Source organism: Manis pentadactyla, chromosome 11, assembly GCF_030020395.1.
Source record: "Manis pentadactyla isolate mManPen7 chromosome 11, mManPen7.hap1, whole genome shotgun sequence".
Taxonomy (NCBI): Eukaryota; Metazoa; Chordata; class Mammalia; order Pholidota; family Manidae; genus Manis; species Manis pentadactyla.
The window spans coordinates 29170169-29184332 of NC_080029.1; the positions used below are offsets into that span (position 1 = coordinate 29170169).

A 14164-nucleotide genomic window follows, 5' to 3' on the forward strand; every position below is an offset into this window, starting at 1 on the left:
ATATGTTATCTTCTGTGGCAAAAGGAACTTTACTGGTGTGATTAAATTGAGATAGGGAGATTATTACTATTATCCAGATGGGCCCAATGTAATCATGTGTAATCATAAAGGTCTTTGTAAGAGGGAGGAAGCAGAGTCAGAGTCAGAGCAGGAGATATAACAACAAGTGCAGAGGTTGAAGTGACGCAATGGAGGAAGGACCCATAAGCCAAAGAATGTAGGTGGCCTCTAGAAGCCAGAGAAGGCAAGGAAATAGATTCTTCCCCAGGTTATCCAGAAGGAATGCAGTCCTGCCAACACCTTGATTTTTAGCTCAGAGAGACTTACTTTTGACTTCTAACCTCTAGAACTATAAGATAACAGCTTCATACTTTTTTAAGCCTCTCAGTTTATGGCAATTTGTTACAGTAGCAATAGAAAACTAATACAAGTGTACTTTTATTTTTCCCGTATTGACCTTTGTGCAATTGTTGTTGTATGTTTTATTTTTACATATGGTATAAACCTCATAGTATGTTGTCATAATTTTTGTTTAGTTAATTATCTTTTAAAAAGTTTTAAATAATAAGAAAAAACATAATTACCCTTGTACAAAGCCATTTCTGATGCTTTTAATTCCTTTGTATATCCACTGTAGATCTAGTATTACTTTTCTTCTGCTTAAAGGACTTCCTTCAACATTTTTTATAATGTGAATCTGCTGATTAATTCTTTAAACTTTTGAATGTCTAAAAATATCTTGTAGTTTGCTTTAGGTTTTGAAATATTTTTACTGGGTATGGAATCCAGGTTGGCAAGTTTTTTGTTTGCTTGCTTGCTTGTTAATTTTTAGTACTGTTATGATGTTAAGCCACTATTTTCTTGCTTGCATTGTTTCAGAAGAGAAATCACCCTTATCTTTGTTCCTCTATATTTAGTATGGTCGTTTCTCTTGCTGCTTTTAATAGTATTTTTTCTCTCTGTCTTTTTGGTGGCTGAGTGGCTACAAAGATTTTATCAAAAATTTAAGATGGTGGCATTTAAGTATTCACATGTGTACATAAAATATTTATGTAGAATATCACTGTTTTTGAGTAGTTTTGATTATCATTTACTGTATAATAGTTTTCTTCATTTCTTGTGCTTGGTTTTGTTGACCTTGCATTGTTTATAGTTTTAATCAAATTTTGAAAATTGCTAGCCATTATTTCTACAAATATTTTTACTTCCAATTACAAATATCGTAGGCTGTTTGATGTTGTCCCACAGCTCATAATGCTGTTCTTTTATCTTAAAAATTCTCATTTTCCCTTGGGTTTAATTTTGGATAGTTTCTATTGCTGTGCTTTCAAGTGTGCTAATCTTTTCTTCTGCAATGTCTGATCTGACATTAATCCCATCCAATATGTTTTTTATCTCATATATAATTTTCATTTCTAGAAGTTAAATTAGAATCTTTAAGAAAAACCCTATTTTTACTTAACTTTTGAACATGTGGAATACAAATAATAACTTGTAATGTTCTTGCTGCAACTCTAATACCAGTCAGTTCTGGGATGGTTTTAATTGACTGATTCTCCCCTCCTCTGCCCCACCCTGATTATAGGCTTCATTTTTCAGATTCTTTATGTGCTTTGTAATTTTGTACTGATGACAAACATTGTGAATTTTACCTTGCTGGTGCTGTATATATTTTTTATTCCTATAAATATTCTGAAGCTTTGTTTTGGGACAGTCGGATTACCAGTTTCATCCTTTCTTGTATTATCATAAAAATTATTTAGGGGGAACTAGAGTGTGCTTATACTAGGGCTAATTATTCCCCAGTAGTGAGGCAAGACCTTTCTATATACTCTACCTAGTACTCTATGAATCATGAGGTTTTCCCAACATGCTGGTGGGAACAGACTATTCCTAGCTCCTTGTGCACTCCAGGCACTGTTATCTCTGTTCTTACTGGGTGGGTCTTTCCTTAGCATTGAGAAGTTTCCTTAAGAGTATGAGATGATCAGTACTAAGCTGAATACTTGAAGGGGATTCTCTATGGATCTCCGCAGTTCTTTCTCTTTGCACCTTTGTTCTGTTTACTGTTCTGTTCCTTGAATTCACCTTGGTCTTCCCTGAGTCTCAGATCTTTTTCTTCAACTTGGACTCAGAGTCTGCTGGATTCTACCCGTATTCCTCTTCCCTGTGCTACAGTCTGTAAAATCTCCAAAGGTAGTAAGCTGGGGAATCACAGGGCTCTTCTTGTTTGTTTCCAGACCCCAAGGAGTGTTGTCCTTCACTGTGTGATGTCCAGTGTCTTGAAAACTTTTGTTTCTTTTTTTGTCTTTCTCTTTTGGTTTCACATAGGAGGGTAAATTTGGTCCCTGATAGTCCATCTAGCCAGAGCAGATGTTTGCTTTTTATTTTAATTTTACTTTATAATTGTATAAAATATTTACATGGTTCTAAGGTCAAATCTATAAAACATGGCACATTCAGAGAAAGTCCAGTTCTATCCCTGTCCTTTTACCCTCTTCCTTTCCTCTTTCTGTAGGCAACTTCTCCTTCTTCAGACCATTATGTTGGTTTTGCTCTCTCTGTAAGTAACTTTTTTCTTTTTAGCTTTTTCTTTAATTATTCCATTAAGAAACCCTATGCAAATAATAACATATACATATATATGTGTGTATGTATTCCCACTTGTTAGATAAATGATAGTATATTTTACACACTATTCTTCACCTTGCTTTTTTTCATTTGACAGTATATCTCATTGCAGTGTATACTTTCTTTCATCTATCTCAACAGCTTTCAATAGTCCACTATATGGATATACTATTATTTATTCAATTAGGTGTCTATAGATGGACATTGGCTTTTTTCTAGTCTTTTTATAGTATTAAAAATGCTACAGTGAATACATATTTTTATATTTTTATGTGTGAGTTTGTGATATAGATCCCTAGAAGTAGAATTGATAGGTCAAAGGGAAAATACATATATAGTTTTGCTATGTATGCCAAATTCCCCTTCACAGGGTTGTGTCATTTGCTTTCTTACCAGTGGTGAATGAGATTGATAGGCATATTTCTAACAACACACTGTTTGACAGCACAGTAGAATGCTTTGTGGAAGGGTGAGGACTAGAATTATTGAAATGGGATGTGGTAGAGGCTGTTGTCAGGGATATAAGATAGGCAATTTTTGACTAGTAAGAATCAGACTCAGCAACTTCTAAGCTCCCTCCTCACATTATAATCCTTTTATTCTTAAAAAAATTCTTCTGATGACTTAGGAAGTATATCCTGGTTGTTTATCTGATTCTCCACACATTTCTTATGCCTTGCTATAATGCATTTATACTACCAGGATGCATTTCTCTATGAGAATTTTAGTTGATGATGCAGTAGGAAAGGAAAAATAAATTCTACAAAAAGTGGCTTGATGGAGTGAATGGGCGGGCTAAGGGTTCTTTTCCTGATTGCTTTAGTAGAGGGAGCTGTTTTCCTAAGGATAGGACTCTGGGTTTCAAGCTGGCTGTGTGTGGACTAGCAATGCGATGGCTCAGGGAGGAGTTAGGTAGGATAGTGGAGAGGTTTTGAGCATAGGCTGTGGACTAGACTACCCTTATGAGCTGTATGATCCTGTGCCAGTTACTTAATCACAATTAGCCTTTCTGTCCTCCCCCTTTAAATGCTCAGAATTGTCACGGTGATATAACAGTGAGTGTGAGGTGCTAGCCTGGGACATAGCAAGAGCTCAGTAAATGTTAGCTATTGTTACCATGTCAGCCTTTCAGTGTGATGGGACCAGTGAGGGCTTGGAAACCCTGGAGCCAGAAGGGGCAGGCAGCATTCTGTATTTAAGGTCTCCCTTGCCAGGGCAGTCCTGGCACATGGGACAGCAGAATTGAATATGAGAGAGAGAGAAGCTCATGGAAAAGAATGGGAGATGGGAGCAGATGGCTGGTGACCCAGAGAGAGAGCCAGGCTGAGTTCTGGGTTTCATGTCAAGTGCCCAGGACTCTTGCTCTCAGGGAAGGTGGTGTCCTGGGATGGTCAGGAAAGCCTCATTGAAGAGGTAGTCCATGAAGTCAGGGAAGTTCTTAAATAAGCCAAGAGAGGATGGGAGGGCAGAACACCAGGAAATATCATGGGTAAAAATGTTTGTGAAAAACATCTTGCTCACTCCTCAAGGCCTGTGTAGGGTCTTATTACTCATACCTCCAGCTCTGTAGAGATGGTTCAAACTGGTGTTTTCAACCACAAACCTTAATGGAGCAGCCGTTATGTGCTGGGCCCTCGGAATACAAATATGAGTAGGTTTGATATAATGCAAAGCTCCTTTTAGGGAGTTTCTCAAACTGTAACTGCCTTGGTGTATCTCTAATATTCTGGTTCAGTAGGTGTCCCCACATCTGCCCTTTTCAATAACTACCGATGCAGTTCTGATGCCCAGTCTTGGTGAAGAACTCCTGGCTTATGTCATTATCTGTTGTAAACATGGAGGCTGTTAATGATGCATCGTAGTGACACGTAGTGGACCAAGGTACAGAGGTTATCTTTAAATGGCAGTGGTGATCTGAAGAGGAGCGTGCTGTTGCCTTCCTTTCCTGTCCAGAATAGGGTGGGCATGCGCACAGATGATGAAAGAGAAGCAGCATTTGGATTCTGAGTTTGGAGCCTTCAGTCCTGGTACCCCAGTTCTGAGCAGGTGTGGTCACTGCCTTTTTCCTCCAACTCCCATTCCCCTCTAGTTTCCTCAGCCTCTCAGTTGGCTGGCCTTCAAATCCAAGTGAGTCGATGGGATTCAGATGACTACTGTCCTGTCTTGGGACAGAGGGTGGGCACATTGGCATGAGCTAGAGGAAGGTAGATTTTGAGTCAAAATAAGGATGAGGTGAAACTGTTTGTCATAGTAAGAGTTGGCCAACAGCAGGAAGTCTGTCCTGTGAAGTAATGAGATTTCCTTTGTAGGGAGGGTTCAATGGCAGCTGCGGGTCCATCTGTCTGAAATGCTGCAGGGAGTGTCCCTCTCGGGGTGGGCTTGAACTGTCACCACTCAGCTCTGGTTGGGGGAAGAAGAGATCACTCCAGTTCTTGTCTTCTTTTCAAACCCTGTTTATATCCCATACCATCCTCCTTTCTATGCCATCTCATCTGAATTCTCAAAAGCTCACGCCAAGTCTGTAAGAGGCGGTCAGGATCCTTGTGCTGTACTTGGTCAGTGCTAGTAATGAGTGAGTTGTCTGGAGCCTGCTGACCGTACAGGCATCAAGCCTGTCTGCTGGATTTTTCTGAGGAGCCAGGTCTCCCTCCAGCAAGTGTGCAAAGTCCTGTGTGTGTGTGTGTGTGTGTCCATCACGCCTGTGCTTGCACATGAGTGTGAGTACTGTAACTAGAGTCCCAGCTCAGAGTAACAGAAAGGCAGTTTGCTTAGTGGCGTATGTGAGCAGAGCAGTAGCTGTGGTCTTCGTTACCAGGGAGGGACTAGGCACCCCTCTCGCCTCCCCCCTCCTTTCTCCCCTCCTCCATATTCCCCCTGCCCCAGGCTGGCACCTTCAGGTTAATTTCCTTGGCTGCAGCGATGACTCTGTCCTCCCTCTACCACACACATGGGCTTTGAGTTATGTGCCTCCTGCTCTAATGAGATAAACAACATAACTCTCACGGGGCTCTGCTCGTCCCTCTATAAGTGGAGCTCCAGGGCCGAATGCATCAGCCTTTTAGAGGCACGCTGGGAAGAGGGGGGCACCCCTGGCAGAGTTCTTGGGGCTGCTTGCTTTTTGAGATGAGGTAGAGTCAAAGCAGGCATCAAAGGGAGGCCTGTGTCCATCCTCATGGTGAAAGCAGCAAAGAACAGCAGGGGCATGTGGGGTTGGGGGTGCCTTGTCATGCCACGTGGCCATCGAGTCCAGACTCATCTAAGCAGCTAACTCATGATAATTAATAACTAACATTTATACAAGGCTTCATGGTTTTAAAGAGCTTCTTGTTGAATATAAGCTAATCCCTCCAACAGTCCCTTTAAGTAGATGTTATTGACACTCTTACGGGAAAGGAGACAGGCTCAGAAAGGTGTGGTGATACTTCCGAGGTGATGGGGCATGGTGCTGTGAGGACTCATGTGCTCCTCCTCTGTGCTGTGGGGCTTCTTCAGTCCATCAGAGAAAGTTAGAGAATGAAATAACAACAGTCCCCTCTTCTGGACACTCAAACTACTTACTAAAGTTGATTCTCCCAGGAGAGACAGTGGACCTGCAGCTATAGGCTGCGTGGCCTGAGGCTGCCTCAGAGCTGCTGACCAGCAAGTGCAGTGACCAGAGTCACAGGGAGGGCGTAGGACCCAGACAAATGTTGACGGTTTGGAAGTCTTGTCACTTAAACCTTTTGAGAGTGCTGGGGTAGACCTGTCCTTCTCACCTACCGGCTTTTGGTCGGGTTGGGAATACCGTGAAGCAGCCTGCAGGGCAAGATGGAGCCTAAGGCATGGAGACTGCCATCTTGGGGTGGGGTGGGTGGGCTCTGGGATCACTTCTGAGCCCACCTGGGGGATAGAGATAGGTTTGGATGGTTTGGATGTGGAGCCAGGAGCAGTAGGGCCAGTGGTCATTCACTGCATTTCTGAGTCTGATTCAATTCTGGTTGAAGGCTTGATACTTATTTTTGTTTTTGCCTGCTGGGCACTGTGCTAAGCCTTGGAGATACTAGAGGTGGATGTGGTTCCTGCTATCCTGGATCTTATAAAACCAGTAGGGGAGACTAGTAAGCAGGCAGTTAATGGCAACATCTTTGGGGAAACACAGGGGACTTGGGATCCTACAGGTAAGGCTTTAAACCAGTCTTGGCCCATCAGAGAGAACATTCAGGCAGATGAAGTAGAACATCTAACCAGATGATGCTTAGACATCCAGAGGTTCTCAGACATTGAAACAATTTATAAAGGTCTTAAAAAATGGTTGTCCAATTTTCCCACCCACCTTCCTTCAGATTAGGTAGGTTTGGCATGAGTTTTGGGTGTTGGTGTTATTAAGAAGTTCTCCAGGTGATGTTTGGTGTCAGCCTGGATGAAGAATTACTAACCCAAGATGAATGGGAATTGGTGGGACCAGGTTGTGGGATGTGGAGTAGTGGGTGAGCCCTTGTCCCTGGCCGTCTCTGGGATTCTCGGGAACACCAGCCCAAACTTTGGGAAAGGACTCAGAATCAGTACATCCATTTAGGAATTTTGGGGTCAGAGATGACATGGTCCTGGAGTGCACCACACCAGAAATCTCTCTTCTCTCAAAGAGAGGTCAAAACTGGACTTCCCATGGGAGGAGGAGCAATCTTATTTTGTCTGATTCATTTGGTCTTCTACAAATCAGCCACAAGTCTGGTCCTCAGAGCTGAGGGAGCTCAGCTGCAGGATCCTCCTACTGTGCGGAAGTCCATGAAGTTACCAACAAAATCAAGTATTAGTTTGAATCTTGGACATAATAAGTCCTTTGCTCATAACAGCAGAGATTTCTCTGGGGCCTCTAGGCTCCATCACCCTTAATGATTTCTAAGAATCAAAGGGAGGGATAGGGTCCTCCAACTTGTTCACAATGTAGCAGCCTTGGAAGCAGTTGTGTGATTAAAAAATGAAACTTAGCACATAAAGAGAATTCAAAAATTTTTTGTTCCTTTAGTGTTAGAATAGTTGCCTCTGCTTTGGACTCAAATCAATTAATGGGTCGAGATGACTAGTAAAAATGAAAAATGGATGAATGGATATATAGCAATGAAATTTTTGTAGGTTTCTCTGCAAAAGGCAAAATATGAAGTCAGCTTTCTTCTTAATTTTTAGAGGCACCCCCCCAAATGGCAGACAGCAGATGGGAATAGGGTCCTGATGTTCTGAACCCTGTGGTTCTAGGTCTAGGAAGTGACCTCAGGAGAGGATGTCTGCCTCTGACAGCTGTCACATGCCATTTAACTACAGAAGACTGAGTTGTTACTTTGATTAAAGCGAAGTTGGAACATAATCATTTGTTCATTCATTCACTCATTCAGTAGATGTTTAGTCTGATTCTTCTAAAGGTGCAGCTTTCGGGGGCGGGATTTGGGTGGGTTGGTTGGCTTTCTGGCTTATTCTGGGATGTATCAAGCAGTCTTTTTCATCTGCAAATCACCTAACCAGTCTTAAGCCCTACTCCCCCTCCCCTTAGCCCTCACCCTGGGCCCTTTTCTCTGGGAATAGACCAGGGTCTGGTGTGGGGTGTCCATGTTCCTCCAAGGTCTCGGGCTGCCACACTGTGTGCCACAGGAACCACAGGAGTGTTAGCTGATGAGCAAAGGCTCACCAGGGTGTTGGGCATGACAGGTGATGCTGGTGGGGAACATAGGTACCAAGGGCCAAATCTAAATGGAGATTCTGGTTGGGAGTCAGTGGGTTTGGTGTATCGGCCCAGCCTTTGGACTCCTGCCCATTTATTTCTGCAAGGCCCAGGCAGGTGGGCAGGGCTGTATTAGGTATGCTAGCTCTGCAGGCCATGGAGAATGACCACCAGAACAGGCTTATATTCTGATGGAGGTTGCACAGGACTTCCATAAACTTCAGTGAGCTGCCAGAAGCTAAAGTGGTTGCAAGAAGCCAATAGGTAGGAGATTTGGTTCTCTGATCCTGTTTCCTTGAAAGGCTTCCTAATCCAGGCTGTCCATAGGTAGGCAGACTGAATTCTGCTCCACCTCAAGGGAACCTGCTTAACCTGGACCTGGACAGAGGGGCAGTCAGTGGGCAGTAACTGGAGATCCACTGCCTTGGGAACACTGTAGTGAGGTTGAGTCTGGAAAGGTCCCTGTGATCTCCCAAGATCTGGAGAGCAGAACTGGTCTGGGTAGTGCTGATGGCATGGGCTTACTGGGACAGCATGGTGGAGCAGACACAGCAAGGGTCCTGGGGTCAGGTGACCTAGATTCTGCCTCAGCTCCATCATCAACCAGCTGTGTGACCTTGACCCAGTTCTCTCATAGTGTGAATGAGGGTTAAACGGTGCTTTCCAAGGCCGCTTCCAGCCTGGTCCTTTAACCTTTACACTGTCTCTGTCCACAGGCCTTGCCCCGGGCCAGCTGTACACATACCCTGCCCGCTGCTGGCGCAAGAAGAGACGATTGCACCCACCTGAGGAGCCAAAGCTGCGGCTGCTGGAAATCAAACCTGGTCAGTGCCCCTGGAGCTTGGCTGAGCCCATGCTGGGAGAGGTGGGGCGGGCTGGCCCGGCCCGGGTGAGGTTGCTTTGCTTCTTTGTCCATAGGGCTGAGTTTTCCAGGAGGGTGAGCCTCTGTGCCTGCCCTCATGTTTAAGCACAAGCATCTCTCCATGGTGTCTTGTGTCTCTCCCTGTTTTGTCTCCCTCTTGCCACCCCACGGGAGTAAAGCAGGAGCTTAGGGTGGGAAGAGGCCCAGGGTGAATCAGTTTCCCAACAGAGCTGAAGGAGCTGCAGAAGTTCTGGGTCATGTGATACCTTCCTGTTCTGGGTTGTGTGTTTCTAAGGAGAGTGCACTGTGTACCCTCTCCCCTTCCTTCCAGACTTGAACTTCTGGGGCATCTTACATGAAGAGGTCCAGTTCCTAAAATAGGACCCATTTTGGGCATTGAAATGGAAGAGTTTGAATTCAGATTTAGCCTTTAAGTGATGCGGATTGCTTTGTGGCTGTGCAGGAGGATTGGTTAGTGTTCTTGACTCCTGACCTGTTAGTACACTTCCAACCAGATAGCCATCTTCAGACCCGTGACTGGGCTGCAGCAAGGCCAGGTGATTGCCCTGCATCCTCAGCTTCTTAGAAATATCTGGTTTTAGGGGTGCCAGGGCTGGACATGATTCAGGGTGGTGGGAGCAGTGCTGTTAAGTGGAGCAAAGGCAGAGCTGGCATGTCCCTCTCATTGCCTCCAGATGTACAGACCCGGCTGAGGCTGGCTGCCTGGCAACGTTACCTCACTCCTGCCTTTCCATGCTGACTCCTTAGGCTGCTTTTTCTCTGCAAAATCTCTACTTACAGCTGTTTGGGATGCTTTCTCTCACAGTTCTATGGTAATGCCTGCTTTGATTGTTCTCTTTAAGGAACAGATTTCCCTTGTGTAGAAGTTTTATTTGTTAGGGTTGAATAGGGCTAGATTTTTCAGTGTGCTCCATCCAAGTTTGCAAATGGCCTTGCACACTTTGCAGACCCTCACAAACACTCCAGGGTAATGGCTGAGGTTTTTCCAACGTCCCTGAGATGCAGGTTGTAAGAGAGCCTAGTCTCCCAGAGCAGTATAATTCAATAGAAATAGAATGCAAGCCATGTGTCACTTTATATTCCTAAATTGCAAATAGGAAAAAGACGTAAAATTAATTGTAGTAATGGATTCTATTTAATCTCACATCAATAACATAACTTCAGCATATAATCAATATAAAAATTATAAATGAGATATTTATGTTCCTTTTTTTTTTGTGTTTTTTAAAATTCCAGTGTGCATTTTACAAGTTTAGCACATATCACTGTGGACTAGCCACATTTCAAGTGCTCTGTTGCCACATGTGGTTAGTGGTGCCCATATTGGTTAGTGTGGTTCTAGAACCACACACATAGTGTGTGATCTTGACCAGCAGCATAGACATCACCTGGGAGCTTGGTAGAGATGCAGAATCTTGGGCCTCACTCCAAATCTGCTGAATCAGAATATGCATTTTATCAAATTCTCAGGACTGCCTCCACAGAATGCACAGTGAAATTGAGAAACACTTGATTTGAAGATTCCCAGGTGGCTGAACCACAAGTTGGCATGGCACAACTCTGTTTCATCTACATTCTTTATTAAACATGAACAACTGTCAATATGAATACTTTATTTTGGAGGTGGGGGCTCCCTCCTTCCTTGTTCTAGATCTACTAGTCCTGGTCTCTTACAAGTGGCATGGATGAGTGATGAGGTAATCCCCGGTCTGATCCTTACCTGGACCGATTTAATTCTAGCCCATTCAGAGTTTTTCCATGGGTGCTATAGTGAAAGTGTGAGCGTATGTCAGGTTGGCTGTGTGGACTCTGAGGAAAGGCGTTATTCCAGTGTCTGTCTCTGGCTGGATGTGTCTACCTGTTGGAGTTCATGAGCCCTCTGGGTTTATTTCCCCATCTGTAAATGGGCACAGCGACACTTGGAGGTTCATTGTGCTGATCAGACAAGTCACATGTCTAGTACAGGCAGACCTCAGAGATGCTGTGGGTTCGGTTCCAGACCACTGCACTAAAGGCGATACTGCAATAAAGCAAGTCAAGTGAATTTCTCAGTTTCCCAGTGCATATAAATGTTATGTTTAGCCTATACTGTCATCTTTTAAATGTGGAATAGCATTCTGTCTGAAAAAACAATGTACCTGTCTTAATTAAAAAAGATGTTATTGCAAAAAATGCTGACCATTATCTGATCCTTCAGCAAGTCATTATCTTTTTGCTGGTGGAGGGTTTTGCCTCCGTGTTGATGCCTGCTGACTGATAAGGGTGGTGGTTGCTGAAGGTTGAGGGTAGCGGCGGCAGTTTCTTAAAATAAGACAATAATGAAGTTTGTGTCATTGATGGACTCTTTCTTTCATGGGTGATTTCTCTGTAGCATGCGAGGGCATTTGATAGCATTTTACCCACAGTAGAACTTTCAAAGTTGGAGTTAGTTCTCTCAAACCCTGCTACTGCTTTATCACCTAAGGTTATGTAATATTCTAAATCCTTTGTTGTCATTTCAACAATCTGCACAGCATCTTCACCAGGAGTAGATTCCATCTCAAGAAACCACTTTCTTTGCTTATCCATAAGAAGCAACTTCTCATCTGTAAAGTTTTATCAAGAGATTGTAGCAATGTAGTCACGACTTCAGGCTCCCCTTCTAATTCTAGTTCTCTTGCTATTTCCACCACATCTGCAGTTACTTCCTCCACTGAAGATTTGAACGCTGTGAGGGTTGGAATTGACTTCTTCCAAACTCCTGTTAATGTTGACATTTTGACCTCTTCCCATGAAACACAAATGTTCTTAATGACATCTGGAATGGTGACTCCTTTCCAGAAGGTTTTCAATTTGCTTTGCCAGATCCAGCAGATGAATCACTACCTATGGCTGCTATAGCCTTACAAAAAGCGTTTCTTAAATAATAATGCTTGAAAGCTGAAATTGCTTCTTGACCCATGAGCCACGTGTTAGCAGGCATAAAAACAACATTAATCTCATTGTACATCCCCATCAGAGCTCTTGGTGACAAGGTGTATTGTCAGCGAGCAGTAATATTATTTACTTACTTACTTTCTTACTTATTTTTATTTTGTTATCATTAATCTACAGTTACATGAAGAACAATATGTTTACTAGGGTCCCCCCGTCCATCAGCATAGTAAGATGTTGTAGAATCACTACTTGTCTTCTCTGTGTTGCACAGCCCTCCCCATTCCTATCCCCCACATTATACATGCTAATCGTAAGGCCCCCTTTCTTCTTCCCCGCCCTTATCCCTCCCTTCCCTCCCATCCTCCCCAGTCCCTTTCCCTTTGGTAACTGTTGGTCCATTCTTGGGTTCTGTGATTCTGCTGCTGTTTTGTTCCTTCAGTTTTGCTTTGTTCTTATACTCCACATACGAGTGAAATCATTTGGTATTTGTCTTTCACTGCTTGGCTTATTTCACTGAGCATAATACGCTCTAGCTCTATCCATGTTGTAGCAAATGGTAGGATTTATTTTCTTCTTATGGCTGAATAATATTCCATTGTGTATATGTACCACATCTTCTTTATCCATTCATCTACTGATGGACACTTAGGTTGCTTCCATTTCTTGGCTATTGTAAATAGTGCTGCGATAAACATAGGGGTGCATGTCTTTTTCAAACTGGGCTGCTGAATTCTTTGGGTAAATTCCTAGAAGTGGAATTCCTGGGTCAAATGGTATTTCTATTTTGAGCTTTTTGAGGAACCTCCATACTGCTTTCCACAATGGTTGAACTAATTTGCATTCCCACCAGCAGTGTAGGAGGGTTCCCCTTTCTCCGCGACCTCACCAACATTTGTTGTTGTTTGTCTTTTGGATGGTAGCCATCCTTACTGGTGTGAGGTGATATCTCATTGTGGTTTTAATTTGCATTTGCATTTCTCTGATGACTAGTGGTGTGGAGCATCTTTTCATGTGTCTTTTGGCCATCTGAATTTCTTCTTTGGAGGACTGTCTGCTCATCTTCTCTGCCCATTTTTTAATTGGATTATTTGTTTTTTGTTTGTTGAGGTGTGTGAGCTCTTTATATATTTTGGATGTCAAGCCTTTATCAGATCTCTCATTTACGAATATATTCTCCCATACTGTAGGGTATCTTTTTCTTCTATTGATGGTGTCCTTTGCTGTACAGAAGCTTTTCAGCTTGATATAGTCCCACTTATTCATTTTTGCTCTTGTTTTCCTTGCCCATGGAGATATGTTCATGAAGAAGTCACTCATGTTTATGTCTATGAGATTTTTGCCTATGTTTTTTTCTAAGAGTTTTATGGTTTCATGACTTACATTCAGGTCTTTGACCTGTTTTGAATTTACTTTTGTGTATTGGGTTAGACAATGATCCAGTTTCATTCTCTTACATGTAGCTGTTCAGTTTTGCCAACACCAGCTGTTGAAGAGGCTGTCATTTCCCCATTGTATGTCCATGGCTCCTTTATCATATGTTAATTGACCGTATATGTTTGGGTTAATATCTGGACTCTCTATACTGTTCCACTGGTCTGTGGCTCTGTTCTTGTGCCAGTACCAAAATGTCTTGATTACTGTGGCTTTGTAGTAGAGCTTGAAGTTGGGGAGCGAGATGCCCCCTGCTTTATTCTTCTTTCTCAGGATTGCTTTGGCTATTCGGGGTCTTTTGAAGTTCCATATGAATTTTAAAACTATTTGTTCCAGTTCGTTGAAGAATGTTGTTGGTATTTTGATAGGCATTGCATTGAATCTGTAGATTGCTTTGGGCAGGATGGCCATTTTGACAATATTAATTCTTCCTAGCCAAGAGTATGGGATGAGTTTCCATTTATTAGTGTCCTCTTTAATTTCTGTTAAGAGTGTCTTGTAGTTTTCAGGGTATAGGTCCTTTACTTCCTCGGTTAGGTTTATTCTTAGGTATTTTATTCTTTTTGATGCAGTTGTGAATGGAATTGGTTTCCTGATTTCTCTTTCTGTTA

General features: G+C 42.9%; 1 protein-coding gene across 4 annotated transcripts in view; it reads left to right on the top strand.

Moving 5' to 3' along the window:
- DPF3 (double PHD fingers 3) overlaps positions 1–14164 on the top strand; it is a 240695-nt gene that overhangs the window by 103305 nt on the left and 123226 nt on the right. For all 4 annotated transcript variants that reach the window (XR_005030464.2, XM_036913301.2, XM_036913300.2 and 1 more), the window contains exon 3: positions 9040–9147. Coding sequence is in view for 3 of the 4 variants with exons in the window: in XM_036913301.2 (XP_036769196.1) it covers positions 9040–9147 (108 nt within the window). In the remaining variant the exon portion in view is untranslated. The remainder of the gene's footprint in view (positions 1–9039; positions 9148–14164) is intronic.